Below are 17,148 nucleotides of genomic sequence, written 5' to 3' on the forward strand. Positions count from 1 at the left end.
CAGCGAAGTTCTCAAATTATATACTAAAAGCCATTAGAACATTGGAATGTGGAGCACTCCATTGTATACAATGGAGTGCTCCATGCTTCTGCGGGCCGGTAAAGGCCCGCAGAGCAACATTCCAATGTTTTACAAAAGCCTCTCGAAGCTCGAGGGGATTTAAATCCCCTCGAGCTTCGAGAAGCCGTTGTTTAATTTATTAGAACATTCTGCCCTCTAGTGGCAGAATGTTCCAATAGCCTTATAGCCCTTCGTAGCAGGGCTATACCGCTATTAAAGTCCCGCTGCTTTTGTTAAAGTCCCTCGCCTTCGGCTCGGGCCTTTAACGCTCCAGCGGGCCTTTAATAGCCGGTATAGCCCGCTACGGCGGGCTATAAGGCTATAATATGACTTCGAAGTGTGCTTTCACCTTAGAAACTTTTTTGTGAGACATATACCTAGCTGCATTCAGTGCACGGAATCATCTAGAAGAAGCTCTTTGACACACACATTTTTTGTGGAGAAAATCACATATCATAAGACCGATTTTAAAATAGGCTGATGGAGGGCAATGTAAGAATTGTTCCTTTAAGTTGCATAAATGTTTGCATGGCAGGGAATTCATAAAATGCCTTAGATTCCCGTGAACCCTGTCGAAGGACTATCTGGGTCCAAAGTGCTAGAATTAAGCCATCAATAACTCGGATGCATTATTGCATTTGGAATACTTTCAATTCACTCCTATTCTTTACTCCTGAATCTTCCACACCTGTAATTTGGAAGATGAGAACACATAGAACCATACATTCTTTCTCTTTCCTGACTGATCATTACAGGCAGGCCCTCTGTGGTGTCTCCTCCTTTACTGTGGTTTACAACCACTTGTGGTCTGTGCCATCCTGGGCCCTTTCAAAAAGTTGTTCTTTTCCCAACAACTGCTCAGTGTAGAATTAGATAAACCAGAAACGGGGGGCGTATATTCAAGCCTTTCGGAGGAAGACTTTTTTTTCCGAATCTTCTGCAGACATAGTTTGTAATTTTTCTTCACAAAACTTGCGCAAAGGTGGTATTTATGTTAATATTTACACAACGTCACACCCGTCTGCTGCGGCTTTAAGGTGACAGGAGCTGGACTGGAGGTCATTGCAGTGGACCAGGCCACGTGCCTTGGGGTATATAAGGTGTGCGGGCATGCCACAGGCCTTCTCAGCATGGCAGAATGCTACATCCAGTGGGTACTCGGGCATAAGGGCTAGGCACAGGGCATGGCTGGAAGTCACACCCTCTGCCCAGACGTGCCCTGCCAGGTGCAATCAGGAGTGAGGCATCTGGGTTATTTTAGATTTCTCTACACTTGAATAATTACTTAAATAACGGAAACTTAACGTTTGTATTCTTTATCAATAAATCCCTTCTGCAATCCCTAAAATCATCCGAAGTGGTTCTGTGTGTGTATGTATTTCATCCGTCTCGTACCTGTCTCAAATTGTAATTTACAAAGTGTTTTTTTTCCACGGAACAAAAAACATATGGATCCATTTAGATTCAATATTAAAAAGCTGTAATGTACCATCATGGTTACCAAACTAGTAAGTGTTTTGATATTTAATTTCAATAAAGAATTGATTAAAGTATGGCAATAAACCTAGCTTTCCATATATTTTTATTTCCAATTTCCATGGGTGTAGGTCATTTTAACTTCTGCTTGAGAATATATTTGTAATAGTTGTACATATAAATATATTTTTAGACCACTTTTGTGATATTATTTTCCAGTTTCTCTGCTGTACTTCAAGGAAGTGAGAATGACATGAGATTTGTGTACTGTGCATCCTGCATTTGTTATATGCTTAACAACTGGTCAGGCATGGATATGAAGAAGGCCATCAGTTATATCAGGAATAGCATGGTAAGAGCAACCACAGACATCTGTGTTGTGAATGTGTTTTGATGACGCTCATTACTATCCACTTTGTGTTTTGCTGGTGGAAATTGCTGTTACATTTTTAATTCAACCTGGAGGTTAAACCTGTTCGGTTTGATTTATTTGTTCTTTTCATTTAACGCAGTGCATTATAGTAGCTATTATTTATTATTGATAATCAACTATTAGAAATACCCACTTGCTCCTAGAGATGGAATAATCCTTTTTCGACATCTAGTATCAAGGTTTTATCAGATTATTCTGACCCTACCAATGGTACCACCAGGTATTACAATACTCTAGAGCTGTCTATTTTCCCTACCCTAGTCAGTTCTACTTTTATGACTATCAAGCGGGAGGATTTTGCAACTTTGACTAAACCTTCCAGTTTTTTTTTTTTTTGCGAAAATCTATTGTTCTATTTCTGCACGGTCGTCTCCTTTAGAATTTCCAGTCCTGCACCTGGAACACGTCATACCCGTTTGATATTATACCTCGGAAGATGCATAACCATTTCCTCTGCAAAGCCAATGGAATTATGAATTCGAAAGCCTGAAAAGAAAATTTGTTTTTGAATGCCAGCCACAGAGATGTGGAGGAAAAGCAAAAATGAGATGGACCGGAAATGTCGACTTTTGGTTTGCCAGTTGTTTTGTATGGCAAGTGGGCAAGCTATGGTTTGTGGAGCTAACACTAACTGACACAATATCGTGGCTACAAATATCGTTGACAAAATATTGTCAAAAATAGTAGTTACCACAATATTCTGTTCCTATACTTATATGGGTAAGTACAAAAATATTGGGGGAAAATATCTTTGACACTAATATCGTCCAAAAACATAAACTTATATGAATACACACGTGTGTTTAGGTGTGTATATCATGTAATACAATTATTAAAAATATAGATTTTATATAATATTTTTATTTTTTAATATTTTAAATTTGCTACTAAGTAAAGATATATCTGTACACACTTTACAGAGTCTACATTCCTCGGTTCGCCCACTCCTGCAGATCTACCCTTTAGGGAGCGCCGGGGGTATGGGGCTGGCCCAGTGAATAGCTATGTGACGGCGTGCTAGCAGCAGGCTGAGCTGGGCAAATTTATAGCCCTTTTTCCTTCCCTGCTGGGGTGTAGAGGGGGAGGGGGCCAACAAACCCAATATAGACCATGACTGATTGAGGTCTCCACAGCCACCTTTGTCACTCTACACATTTCTCTGTGTACCTCTCTGCAGTACAGCTGAAGCAGTGCACAACTCCAAGCCACATGGCAGAAATCGGCAGGCGTATTCCCTCATCTAATGCAACCTGGTGTTCTTGTGGAATATGCTCTAAGTAGTCGGGCCAGGGTCAGGTAGGATTGATGAAGAAAATAAAAGTGCACTAACTTAAAGTGGGCATTGCTTGCCACCTCGCACCCAGCACCATTCAGTGTCTGACAGTGGGTTATCTACTTCCCTGTCCCACGCTTCCAGTCTCATGGCAACTACTGTTGTCCTGTCTGTCTTCAGCTCTACATTGAGTCTGGAGATAACCTTATAGGAGTCCAGGTCCAGAATGACCCTGAGTACATAAGACTTCTGTGGCTCATCTGGAAAGGTGGGCCACATACCTCGAGCAGTTCGTGAAATGCTTGCATATTGCAAGAACTGCCGATTGTCAACCCCGTAGTGTGCTCTTATTTCCACCAGATGCATGAAAGTACCATTCATAGACAGATCTCCCGCTTTCTCGCAAACCCCCATTGTCCAGCCCTTAACATTCATGGACTTGCGAATATGCAGGACAGGGTGCGGCCACCAAACGGTAGAAGCTGTTCGTACGGCGCTCCCTTAATAACTTTATGAATTGCCCTGTCCCATACTCTTGTCTCACTGGCAACAAAAAAATGGATTCCGGCGGCAGATCACTGCCGCACATCTGCAACTGGAAAAGCTGAGCAATACCAGCAGACCCCAACATCACATTTTTTCACAGTTTGGTTCAGTATCTCACTATATTGCCACATATTATAGGAGATCTGCCAGATAGTACAAATGCAGATCTGGGATCCCCAATCCACCCTCTCCTAAATTCAACTTCAGCACTTCCAGGCACACCCTGCATCTCTATCCCGCCCATACAAAATCTACTAATAACTTATCTATTCTTTGAAACTGTTCCAGCGGCAGTGTACAAAAAGAGTTCTGCATCGGATAGAGGCAATGAGGAGGAGGACCATTTTGCACAGGTCCACCCTACCCATCACCGACTGTGACAGCATGGTCCAAAATCGATCGAGCACTCTAGGCCCTCCAATATTTTTCCTATATTCGGAGCATAATGGAGGTTGCTATCATGAGTAATCTGGAGTCCGTGATACCTAAAGCTGTGTATTTCCCATGGCATTCCCACAACTGGAAGATATGTCTCTTCCCTACCCGTCAACACGGCCAGTGGATAAAGCACCGTCTTGTGTCAAGTAACCTGTAGCCTGGACGCCACACTGAAATGTCCCAGTTGCTGCAGGAGGAGCGCAACTGATTGCTCAGGGTCTTTCACATACACCAGTGTGTCGTCTGTGTACATTGAGACCACATAATGATTGCCCCGACTGGTATGCTTCAATCTAGCAATTGGTCCCTGAGGAATATTGCGAGTGGCACCATTGAAACATGAACAATAATTGGGACAGGGAGCATCCCCTTTCTATACTAAAGGCCTCAGATTCCTCAGTCCCCAATCGCATTCTTGCTGTGGACAAGGTATAAAGCAGCCGGACTCAGGACATACATCTGGTCCCCAATCCCATGCGGACCAGGACCTCCCACAGGTATGGTCATGACGGGGTATCAAAGGTCTTTTCTTTATCCAGTAATACCAAGGCAGCTCCAAAGTCGCATGTTTTGTGCATCACGTGGGATAACCGCCTGAGGTTCGTGTGCAATTTCCTCCCCGCCACAAAACCACACTGGTCTTTCCTCACCAAGTTGATGACCCTCCTCAGTTGTAGTGCTAAAATGTTTGCGAGTAGCTTTATATCAACATTCAACATGGAAAGAGGTCTGTATGACCCTGGGTCTACAGGGTCTTTGCCCGGCTTAGGAAGCATGAGTATAATCGCTTCTCGCATATGCAGTGGCAGCTCGCCCCAGTCATGGGCTTCCAAAAGGGTTTCCAACAGTGCCGGGAGCATAGTGCCAGCGTGTGCCTGGTAATACTCAACCGGCAAACTGTATGGTCCCGGACATTTCCCTCTAGCCATATCATGAAGCGCCGTCTTCAGTTCCTCCAACTTTATTAACTCGCTTAACCCCTCGGCCTGCACCGGTGTCAAACGAGGCAGAGCCACTGGGCTAGGAAGTCAGCGGCTCCGGTATCCACCAGTTGTGGCGGTGCAGTATATGCTCCGGAAAAGTGAGCTCACAGCCGCTGTCACGGCCAACTGGCCCATGACCATTGTACCCTCTGGTGCTTTAAGGGTTTATAATGTAGGAAATAGGCATTCCTTCTTAAGAAACCATGCCAATATGTGCACTGACCAATCCCCTTTCCCATAAAGCCTTTGGCGATGGTCCTTGTGGACATGGCAATTGACTCTATCCCAGATTTTCACCACCGCTCTGTGTCGCGGTCAGTGCTTTCTCGTCCCCCTCCTGTCCCTGCATTCGTTGCTGCTGCTCAGCAAACTGTATTTCCTTCTCTATCAAGTCCCCCTCCAGTGTTTTCCTAATGCCATATGTTTTACCCAAGCTTCAGTGCCTCCTATTCCATGGACTTGTGCTTGCTGTACCCCAGTTGAACTTCGAAAAATCTCCAAAGTACTTCTCGCATATCCATGGCATATATGGGATCCCCTAGAGACTCAGACCTAAATCTTGAGAAAGGAATACCAGGATGCCGACCCCACACTCCAAAGATTAGAGGTACGTGATCAGAAAGGAACTGCACCTGATAAGATGTTTTCACAATGTTAAGAACTTCCTCACCAGTAATAACAAATCTATCTAGTCTACTGTGTGTACCATGTGTTGGGGAGTAACAGGAATATTCCTGCATCATGGGGTAAAGCTCCTGCCACACATCCACTAGTTTTAGTCGGTACATGGCCTCCCGCAATCCAGCCACCATGCGAGGTTTTGTGCCCACTTGCCGCAGGTGTCTATTGAATAGCCTATCCAACACACAATTGAAATCGCCTGCCCAAACAATCGGAGAACCTGCATATGGCAGTAATGCATCCTTCAAAGCACCAAAGAACTCACCATCGTCAATATTGGGACCATACATGTTCATCAGACATACCCCCCGACCATCCAGCACACCATGTAGCAGTATATAGTGCCTTTCTACACCCGAAGATTGTCTCTTCAACTGGAAGAGGACTCCCGGTGCCTCCCAAGTCAATACCCCCTGGCTTATGACGAATAGGTAGCAGAGTAAAGTTGCCGTCACCATTTTTTACCAAGCCTTTGGGCTTCTGCCTCCATGAGGTGTGTCTCCTGAAGATAGGCAATGCTTACCCTCATCCGTCTGAGGTAGGACTGTGTTCTGTGTCTATTGAAGGAAGTGAGCCCTGGCACATTTCTAGGCAGAATTTGTACTGCTTCAGCCATTGCTCATCAACTCGCACACACACTCTCCCCACCCTCGGCCACACACTCTCCCCACCCTCGGCCACCCCACAACATCCGCCCACCCACCTCACCTATCCCCCACATCACCATAGGATTTATTGCTGCCATAAACAACATCAAAACACTGTGTCTTGACTAGAATAAAAACTTGTCTCCCCCACCCGGGTAAACCCACCCCCCCAGGCTTTACTTTTACCTGCCCATACAGCTCAACCAACCCACCCCGTTGACACCACAGTACCACTGAAATGTCGAAGTCTAGTTGGACCTGTCACGGATGTTACCTTATGAGAAAAAGGGGGGGTTGTTGGTAGTGGTTGCAAAACGAAGCATGGACCTGTCACGGATGTTACCTTATGAGAAAAAGGGGGGTTGTTGGTAGTGGTTGGCAAAACGAAGCATGTCTGTTCCCCGTCAATGGCAGCCACACCGTGCAGCTATCCCAGCGCCTTGAGACCCTCACGGGTGAGTAGCACGCTTTATAAACCCCCTGATTGATTGATCCCAGTGACATTCATTACATAATGAAGGAACCAGCAAAAATGTGCAAGAAAAATGCACATGTATCTAATCAAACCGTCTCACTTTGTGGGCGATTAGGTCCTAAATAGTCCTATTTAAGGCATTGACATTGCGAATACCCCGCTCGAGGCCGGGTATATCTCTTACCAATTGCCGGTGGTGCGAACCCTCACCCCACAACCTTCTGACACCACTTCTCCTTCACACCTCTCAGACCCCTGTAGCGTTCTGTGGTGCACCCTCAGCCTCCTCCTGCATCTCCGAGCTGGCACTGAAAGATGTCGCCAATATAACCATCTCGGCCAGCACACTGTCCTCCGCCCTTTCCTGCCATTGAGATTCCAAGGAGATAGTGCCATCAGTCCTCACTACCACCCTCACACCAGATTTTGTCCTTCTTCTCGGTCTGCTTAGTTTCCATGGCTGCGTTTCCGGTGCCGCCTGAGTACTAGTCGTGTCTTGCCTCCGCACGGCGTCTGCTGGTTGCATCCGGTCTACACCCCTTATCTCCAGCCAATCCCACGTTTCCTCTGGCATCGCGAAGAAGAAAGTCCGGCCATCATGAATCACCTTCAGCTTGGCATGATATAACGACATTTATTGAAGTCCCGTGGCCTACAGTTTTTGCTTGACAGCTTGAAATGATTATCTCTGCAATTGTATTGTTCCGGTGTAATCTGGGAAGATTCAAATGATTACGTTGCCAAACTTCAGGTCTCCCTGCTTCCCGACTGTCTACAAAATTTCATCCCGGTCTCTGTAGTTCAGAAATTTAGCGATAATCGTTTGGAGGGGGGAGCTACTTTATGGGGCAGCGGGGCCAGCAACCGATGCACCCTTTCCATAGAGCTTGGCAGACGAGCATTGGTTTTATCCAGTCCTCCCAAGAGCACTTTGGGACCTCCCCTCTCAGTTCTCTCCAGGAAGCCCACAAATCTGATTTTATACCCGTGTGACCTCCCCTCAGCATCTTCCATCCTGGCCTCCAGTTTATTCGAGAGGGCTTCTAGTGTGCTCACTGTTTTCTTTAGCTGGGAGATTTCTTCCCGAAGGTCGTTCACCAGGCTCTCTGTCTCCGTTGAGCATTACAGTACCTTGTGTAGGTCCGCCCTCAACAGGTTCACATCGATTGATATCGCCTCTCCCTTTGCCTCCACCACCAGGCCAGACACCTCAATGGCTGCCAGTATCTGAGTTCCCGATGGGTCCAGTGTAGTCGGGGGCTGGTTCCCCTCCTGTTGCCTGCTAACCACTTCTTGTATGCAGGGCAGTGTATTGATTCATTTTTGTCTGTTACGAGGGGCGCGTAGCCTTGTCCTGGTCCATGATGCAATACAATGGGCTTGTTGGCCTATATGCCAAGTCTGCAGAAAGTGTCTCTGACCTCAAACCAGGTCGGGTCAAAAGTTTAGGACTCTAGTACCAGCTGTATTCTCAGTCCTGGCCCCCAGAGTCTTCTGTACCCAGCTGCACCAAGGAGGCCCCTGTCATATCAGTGACTCAACCACGCCAGGTGAGACAATGCAGCAGCCCCATAGCATTTTTTACACTGTAAGGGCATGTCCATGAATGCTCCAACTGTATCAATAGAGTAGACGGTCAAACGATCCAGTATCCCGCCATTAGGTTGCAGGCTCTAGCGCGGAGGTCAGTCCCAACTGGTCTCTATTTACAAAAATAGAGAGGCAAGTAACCAAGATTTTCAACAGTAAATACAATCAATATCAATGTCGAGGAACAAAAAAGTACGATGCGAGATGTCTTGTGTTCTTTTTAAAGTCTTGTACTCCTTTTATTCATTCTGTATCAGTATAAACAATTCGACACTGCTGGCCTACAGCTACTCAGACTGCCAGTGACAACCAGACCTCTTCCCCTTGCTACCAATTCCTCAGGCCCAGCGCAGGGTCCGCTGTGCAGGGCCCAGGTTGTCCGCAGCAAGGTTGTCAGCGGACAGCTGCTCTCCAGGGCACACCTCTTGCAACGCCTTCACGGGTAGGACGATCCCATCCAGGTGTATCTCGCGGGAGCACCACTACTTCTCTCCCCGGGGCGGGGGCAGATGCAAAGCTCGACTCCATTCTGCGCAGCACCTCCACCACTCATGTGGGTGCTCACCGCCTTCCCGAATAGCCTCTCTCCTCACCACAATGGCACGCAGTGCACCCTCCAAACAGGCTCATATGTCCGGCATCCGGCATCCCATCTCTTCCTAAGAGGCCAATTTCTTGTCTCGGTTTTAGCCCCCTTTTATCCGCAGGGTGTAGGCAGCATTCGGGGGCACGGGGCAGCAGGATATCGAAAGATCCATTTATTGGGGCTGGAGAGAGCATTCAGTGCTGCCACTCGACCATCTTGTTGGCTATGCCCCCCCTGCCCAATGCTGCACTTTAACTATGTTTTTAAGCAAATTTCTGAGTTTAGCAGCATCTCTCTCGCCCACACAGCTACTCACACATCCACTTATACACCCATACAGCCACTTACACATCCATACACACAAGGATGCAGTCACACATCCACTCACATAACATATGTTAGAAGTAGTATCACTCAGTAGTAGTGCACCTAGTATACTAATTTAACTTTTGTAGTAGTTTACTGTATATGTTTAACACCCATAAACTCTTAAAGACGCACTCACTTGCTGATGTCATCAGTGATGTTACTGACTATGTCATGAGTGATGTAATATGTGCGGTCATAAGCAGTGCATTGCGGTGGCGTAAGTTCTAGTTATCTCTGGTAACTATAACTGCTGAATCTAACTGGTTGTACGAGGACATCTGAGCCTAACAATAACGTCCCTGTAACCTTTGGAGTTTTCAGTGAAAAAATAAATATGTGTATATTTATATATCCATCAGCTCCGTTTCCTAGTGTGTGAACCCAAAGGAAAAAGCACTTGCGGGGATGAGTTCAAATATGTATTAAGAACTCGTGCAGAAACAGGCGCGTTTCGGCTGTGGCCTTTGTCAAAGGTCAGCACCCTGCCTTGCGCATGATCTTTGGCGTCTCTTTCAAACTTATCTTGTTTCAGCTGTTTGATTTTTTGTTCATAGTTGATTAGACGTTTCTTCATGTGTTTTTTAAGTTCCTCTTGTTTGGCCTTGTCTTCGTCTTTCATTTTCAAGCTCTTGGATTTATGTGAGTTAGTGTTTGCATTCGTGGCTGTATGGATGAGTTGATGTGTAGGAGTGTCTATGGATCAGTGAGTAGGTCTGTGAGTGTTTGTATGGGTCTGTGAATGCGTATGTGAGTGGTTGTGTGGGATTGGGTGTATGAGATGTAAGTGGGTGTGCGAGTGGTTCTGTGGATAATGTCAGCAGTGATGTAATTTGAGATTTCATCAGTGATGTCATTTGAGATGTCATCATTGATGTCACTGACCATGTCATAAGTGATGTAATATGTGAGGTCATAAGCAGTGCCTTGCTGTGCGTGAGTTATAGTTAGCTATGATAACTATAACTGTAGAATTTCTCTGGTTTTGTAGGAGTGAAATGTCAGCTTAACTATAACATCCCTGTAACCTTTGTTTTTTTCAGTGAATTTGTTTTTTTTTTAAATTTTATTTCCTAACTATAACGTCCCTGTGTTTGGTTTCTGTCTACGATAATGTCCCCTCCTCCAAAAATAAGGTTTGTTACTACATGTGTGGCTGCATCTGCTCTTGCATAAGTTTGCAGCATCTATGTGCAGCGATACTCAGTGCCTTGTTCGCCCACTACACTGTCAAACCTCCTACACTCCAGAAAAAACACTCTTACATCACAGCCCTCCAAAGTGCACGCAAAACCTGATTAAAATCGTAGTGCTTCACAACATCGACATGGGTATGGAAATTATGTAAGTGAAACGGACAAGCAAGAAAAGTGCTTTGGGCTAGCAGGAGGTATAGAAATTGGTTTATAAATATCCATAACGTAACATATGGTTCGAGGCATGTGGGCTGCTGAATTCATATCTGTGCATAGATCGCCGCCTAGTGTTGGGTCTGGATGTTTGCACGTTGTTGTCCTGGAAGAGTCTTCGAAGTATCCTGGGATAGGTGACTCCTCCCCTGGACTACAGTGCGCATGGGCATCCTCTCCATCCTCAGATTGTTTTTTTCCGCCATTGGGTTCGGATGTGCTTATCTTGACTCAAGTTAGGAAAAACTTTTTCCAGGCCAAAAGGCCTTTAGTTCGCGTCGGTACTGTTCCCGATCGGTATCGATAGTATCTTTGTTAGTTTACTAACTTCAAGAACAACTTTTTTCGCATCTTACCCGACCATCGACCCGACACCGACGATGGAATCGAGGACACCATTCAAGCGGTGTCCTGTATGCAATGCGAAATATCCCCATGTCGACGTCCACGCGGTGTGCAACAAATGCCTTTCACCGGATCACGACGAGTCCACATGTATGGCCTGGGCCCGATTCCGATCCAAGAAGACTCTCCGGAATCGACGAGCAGCGAGACTCGAAGCGCAGCAAGTGGCACCGGCCCCGACCAACATCTTCAGCGCCGAGGACGAAGATGTCGAAGACGTGGAGAACCTACCCTCCAGCCCCGCTTCCGAACACGACTCCGGATCGGAAGACATCGAAGAACGACTCTTTCACAGAGATGAAGCCGACACTGAGGTAGGAGACTACGATGAGGCCTTAGGGGCCGAAGAGAGTAGCTCCGGTGACGAGCAAGGCCTACCCGTACAGACTGAGGATATCCCAGTGCACCAGTCTATGGCTCCGGTCGAGGGATCGCCTTCGGGCCTTACCCAAGACCTATCCCGCAGTTCTTCGGCCCCGCCCTCTGGCCCGGCCCCGGACATTCAGCGGCAGCCATTACTACCCAAAACGGCTGGTTTCCCTTCTTCGAAACCGAAACCACAAGTGACGCTGGTCGGATCGAAGCCCACCACACCTTCGACGCCAGCCAAACCCGTCGGCACCGACCGCACCAAACGAGACTTCGGTGCCGAGCTTGCAGCAGCCGACGTCGGCGCCGACACACGGAAAAAGACCTTCGGTGCCGCAAAACCTACTCGACTCCCGGCACCGAAACAATCGGCTCCGGCCACAAAGGTCAAACTGGCTGTTGCGTCTCACACCGCTTCGACAGCACCACCAAAGGCACAATCATCGACGGCGTCTACGGATACTACCGCTCCTCGACTCGATGACCCAGTGGCGCCGAAGAAGTCCACGCCCGCCTCTACAGAACCGGTCGGCGCCAAAGAACCGATGGCGCTCCAGGTGCGGTCAGTTGCTGCGTCCTCGCAACGCATCAAACACAAGGCAGTCCTCCAGGACACGTCAGGCTCCGAGCCGATAAAAGCTCCAACAGCCTCTCCGGCACCGGCCAACATCACTTTTGGCCTACCGCCGTCCACGGCCCCAAAACTGTTCCAAATCAGAACACGTGTCACCCACACCACGATCACGCCTGCCGAACGCTCTCCTGCAGAGACGTCACCATCACACATCGACACCGGCAGAATGATGCTCCACAAGAGGAGAATAACCTCCGAGCCAGCTTTGGACTCCTACCGGATCCTGCTTAAGAAAAAGCTGCCAGTGGCTTCGGAACCAGTTCTTTACGAACCTCTCCATTCCTCTTACCAAGATCCACAGTCCTTCTCTCCCACACACTCCGACACAGACGTTTTGGAGGACTACATAGGTGACCACGTCCCCTACCCCGGAGAGATCGACCCTGAAGGCCAACAGGACCCTGACCAAGCTTGGAATGACCCTGTAGACCCGGGTGCACCTATGGATACACAGGACCCGCAACTATATGGAGCGAAAACATCTCCCACAGAGGACACTGCCACATTCAACGCCCTCATTGAACGTGCTGCGGCCAATCATGGTGTGCAACTCCACTCTGACACCGTCGAGGACGACTTTCTCATGGATACTTTCGCATCCTCAGAAAGGAATATAAAAACTCTACCCATGTTGAAAGGTGTCCTCAAACCAGCAAAAGACATCTTCAAAGAACCCACCAGGGCAAGAGTAATAAACCCCAGGATCGACAAGAAATACAGGTCGGCGCCTGGGGATCCTACCTACATTAGAGGCCAGTTACCTCTGGATTCCATAGTAGTTGCGAATGCTCGCAAACGACAGGGGATGCTCCTCCCCCGGACAAAGAGTCCAAGGTGCTAGAGACCTCCGGCAAACGGGTTGCGGCCCAAGCAGCTAACATATGGCGTATTGCCAATACTCAGGCGCTCCTCGCTCGCTACGATCGAGCACACTACGACACATTGGAAACATTACTCCAACATCTCCCTGACCAATTCAAAGAGGGAGCAGAGATCCTCATCAGGGAGGGACAACTCCTCACAAACGCATCCATTAAGTGTGCACTGGATGCCGCAGATACAGCTGCCAGAGCCATAAATACTAGCGTCATGTTGCGACGACACGCCTGGTTACGAATCTCCGGATTCAAACCTGAGGTACAAAATAACATCCTCAACCAGCCTGTCAACCCCGACTACTTATTCGGGCCAGAGGTTGACACCACCCTAGAGAAAATAAAAAAGGACACAGACCCTGCAAAGTCCATGGGGACTCTCCAAACGCAGTCCTTTCGGAGCGGCTCCTTTCGTCGCCCCGGAAATAGAGGAGCAGGTAGAGGACAGGGGTCACAGCAAACCTACAACAAGGGAAACACACAAACTTCCTACGATAAAAACACCCGGGGTGGATATCGTGGCTCAAGCACAAAGGGCAGAGGACGCGGATACGGCAACACCAGGTCCTCCCCCAAGAACAAACAGTGACGCCCTCTCCCTTCCTCCCGACCACATAACACCTGTCGGGGGAAGGCTACAAAGGTTCCTGTCCACGTGGGACTCCATCACCACGGACAGGTGGGTCAAAGATATTGTCAAACACGGTTACTGCCTAGAATTAACCTCAACTCCACCCACAATACCTTCAAAGCACCGTCCTATGTCCTCAGAGCACTTAACGCTCTTACAGCAGGAAGTGCTAAGTATGCTACTAAAAGGCGCAATAGAGGTCGTACCCGTCCACGAGCAAGGTACGGGGGTGTACTCCCTGTACTTTTTAATACCGAAAAAGGACGGGTCACTCAGACCTATACTAGACCTGAGACCCCTCAACCGCTACATTCTCTCCGAGCATTTCCACATGCTCACCCTACAGCAAGTCCTCCCGCTGCTCAAGCAGGGAGACTTCCTGGCCACACTGGACCTCAAAGATGCGTATTTCCACATACCCATTCACCCCTCACACAGAAAATACCTCAGGTTCACTGTTCAGGGGCAGCACTACCAGTTCAAAGTCCTTCCCTTCGGCGTGACAACAGCACCCAGAGTTTTCACAAAGTGCCTAGCTACTGTGGCTGCACATCTACGGAGGCAGCACATACACGTCTACCCTTACCTGGACGACTGGCTTGTTCAAGCAAAGTCAGCCCAGCAATGTGCCAGCCACATGTCCCGCACCATTCACCTCCTTCACAGTCTGGGGTTCTCACTAAATGACCCAAAATCACATCTCCAACCCGCACACGTACAACAGTACCTAGGTGCGACCATAAACACTCTGGCGGCCACAGCTCAGCCAAATTTAGTGAGAATCAACAGCATGCAAATGCTGATTTCCAAGTTCAAACCACAACACTCCCTTCCCGCGCGAGTGTTCATGCAGTTGATAGGCATGATGGCCTCCTGCATTTTCATAGTCCCACACGCAAGACTACATATGCGCCCGCTTCAGGAGTGCTTAGCACGTCAATGGAATCAGGCTCACGGACAACTAAAAGACCTAGTGTTGGTGAGCGGTCGGGCATACAACTCTCTGCATTGGTGGAATCCACAAAACCTTTGCAAGGGCCGACCGTTCCAAGAGCCTGTTCCACAGATAATACTGACAGCGGACGCGTCTCTCCAGGGATGGGGAGCTCATGTACTCAACTACACAGTGCAGGGACTATGGACAACACAACAAAAGAAGATGCACACCAACCTTCTAGAACTGATGGCAATCTTCCTGGCTATGAAAGCATTCAAAGTACACTTGTGCAACAAAGTCGTGTTGATCCGGACGGACAACATGACCGCCATGTACTACATACAGAAGCAGGGAGGAACACACTCTCCACAGTTGTCTCATCTGGCTCAGAGCATGTGGAAGTGGGCCATTCAGAGGAACATGTTCCTCATGGCGGAACACCTCCCCGGCAAGGACAACCAGATGGCGGATCTGCTCAGCAGACACAGCCACCAGATGCACGAGTGGGAGTTACACCCATCAGTACTCCAACCGTACTTCCAGCAATGGGGTCATCCAGAGATAGACCTGTTCGCCACAAGCGAAAACGCAAAATGCCAAAGCTTTGCCGCCAGGTTCCCACATCCACAGTCGCAGGGCAATGCGATATGGATGAACTGGTCCGGCAGATTTGCGTTCGCTTTTCCCCCAGCACCGTTGATACCGCTGGTGGCTCGCAAACTCAGACAACACTCACTGACACTCGTCCTGGTTGCTCCAACGTGGGCACGCCAGCCATGGTACACCACTTTTCTCGAACTTTCCGTGGTGCCGCATCAAAGGCTGCGGATCAAACCCGCGCATCTGACGCAGAACCATGGAGAGATTCAGCACCCAGATCCGCAACAGCTGAACCTGGCAATCTGGCTCCTGAAGTCCTAGAGTTTGGCTACCTAAACCTGCCACCTGACTGTATGGACATCATTAAGGAAGCTAGAAGACCCACTACCAGAGCTTGCTATGCAGCCAAATGGAAAAGGTTCGTCATCTATTGCAATAATAATGACATTAACCCGCTAGACGCATCCATCCAAAACATAATTTGTTACCTCTTACACCTATACCGATGCAATCTGGCGTACACCTCGATACGTGTCCATTTGACCGCAATATCAGCCTATCTCCAGAACAGGCAGCACCTCTCTTTATTCAGAGTGCCTGCCATCAAAGCATTCTTGGAAGGACTCAAACGAGTAATTCCTCCAAGCCACCCACCGGCTCCGATGTGGAACCTCAACTTGGTCCTCACACGCCTGATGGGTCCACCCTTTGAACCTCTACACTCATGCGAGATTCAATTCCTTACCTGGAAAGTAGCTTTCCTAGTAGCGATCACTTCTTTAAGAAGAGTTAGTGAACTCCAGGCACTAACCGTTCAAGAGCCATTTATACAGGTTCACGCCAACAGGGTCGTCAAATTCATGCCCAAGGTGATCTCGCAGTTCCACATGAATAAAACTATTGAACTGCCTGTTTTCTTTCAAAACCCACAAACTGTCGCAGAAAGAGCACTCCATACACTAGATGTGAAGAGAGCCCTCATGTACTATATCGACAGGACTAAGATCTTTAGGAAGACTAAACAACTTTTCGTTGCCTTTGCCCCACACCACAAAGGTAACGCTATCTCCAAAGCAGGTATAGCCAGATGGATCGTTAAATGTATTCAAATTTGCTATCAAAAGGCTAAACGCATATTAACGATTCCCCCACGAGCCCACTCAACACGTAAGTTAGGGGCCTCCATGGCTTTCCTGGGAAACATCCCTTTGCATGATATATGTAGAGCAGCCACCTGGTCCACTACACACACATTTACCAAACACTATTGTGTAGATGTGCAATCAAAACAGCAGGCAGCTGTAGGACAGGCTGTACTCAAAACTCTTTTTCAGACCGCTGCAGCTGGCACTGGTAGCCGCCGCTAATAGGAGGTACTGCTATGTATTCTATGCACAGATATGAATTCAGCAGCCCACATGCCTCGAACTGAATATGCTACTTACCAGTATGCATCTGTTCTTGGCATGTAGGGCTGCTGACATTCATATCACCCTCCCTCCTCCCCGGCGCCTGTAGCAGCTGCAGCTCTCAGAATTACTGTAAGCATGGTCATCACTTTCTGTATCTACTCCATCACTGCCACAATGGCGAAAAACAATCTGAGGATGGAGAGGATGCCCATGCGCACTGTAGTCCAGGGGAGGAGTCACCTATCCCAGGATACTTCGAAGACTCTTCCAGGACAACAACGTGCAAACATCCGGACCCAACACTAGGCGGCGATCTATGCAC

The 17,148-nt window shown here is 48.1% G+C and overlaps 1 protein-coding gene across 2 annotated transcripts in view; it reads left to right on the forward strand.

The window, feature by feature from the left end:
- PGGT1B (protein geranylgeranyltransferase type I subunit beta) overlaps nt 1–17,148 on the forward strand; it is a 332,915-nt gene that overhangs the window by 198,418 nt on the left and 117,349 nt on the right. For both annotated transcript variants that reach the window (XM_085632623.1, XM_085632624.1), the window contains one exon: nt 1,756–1,888. In XM_085632623.1, the coding sequence (XP_085488749.1) occupies nt 1,756–1,888 (133 nt within the window). The remainder of the gene's footprint in view (nt 1–1,755; nt 1,889–17,148) is intronic.

Source organism: Triturus cristatus, chromosome 2_1 (genome assembly GCF_964204655.1).
Source record: "Triturus cristatus chromosome 2_1, aTriCri1.1, whole genome shotgun sequence".
Taxonomy (NCBI): Eukaryota; Metazoa; Chordata; class Amphibia; order Caudata; family Salamandridae; genus Triturus; species Triturus cristatus.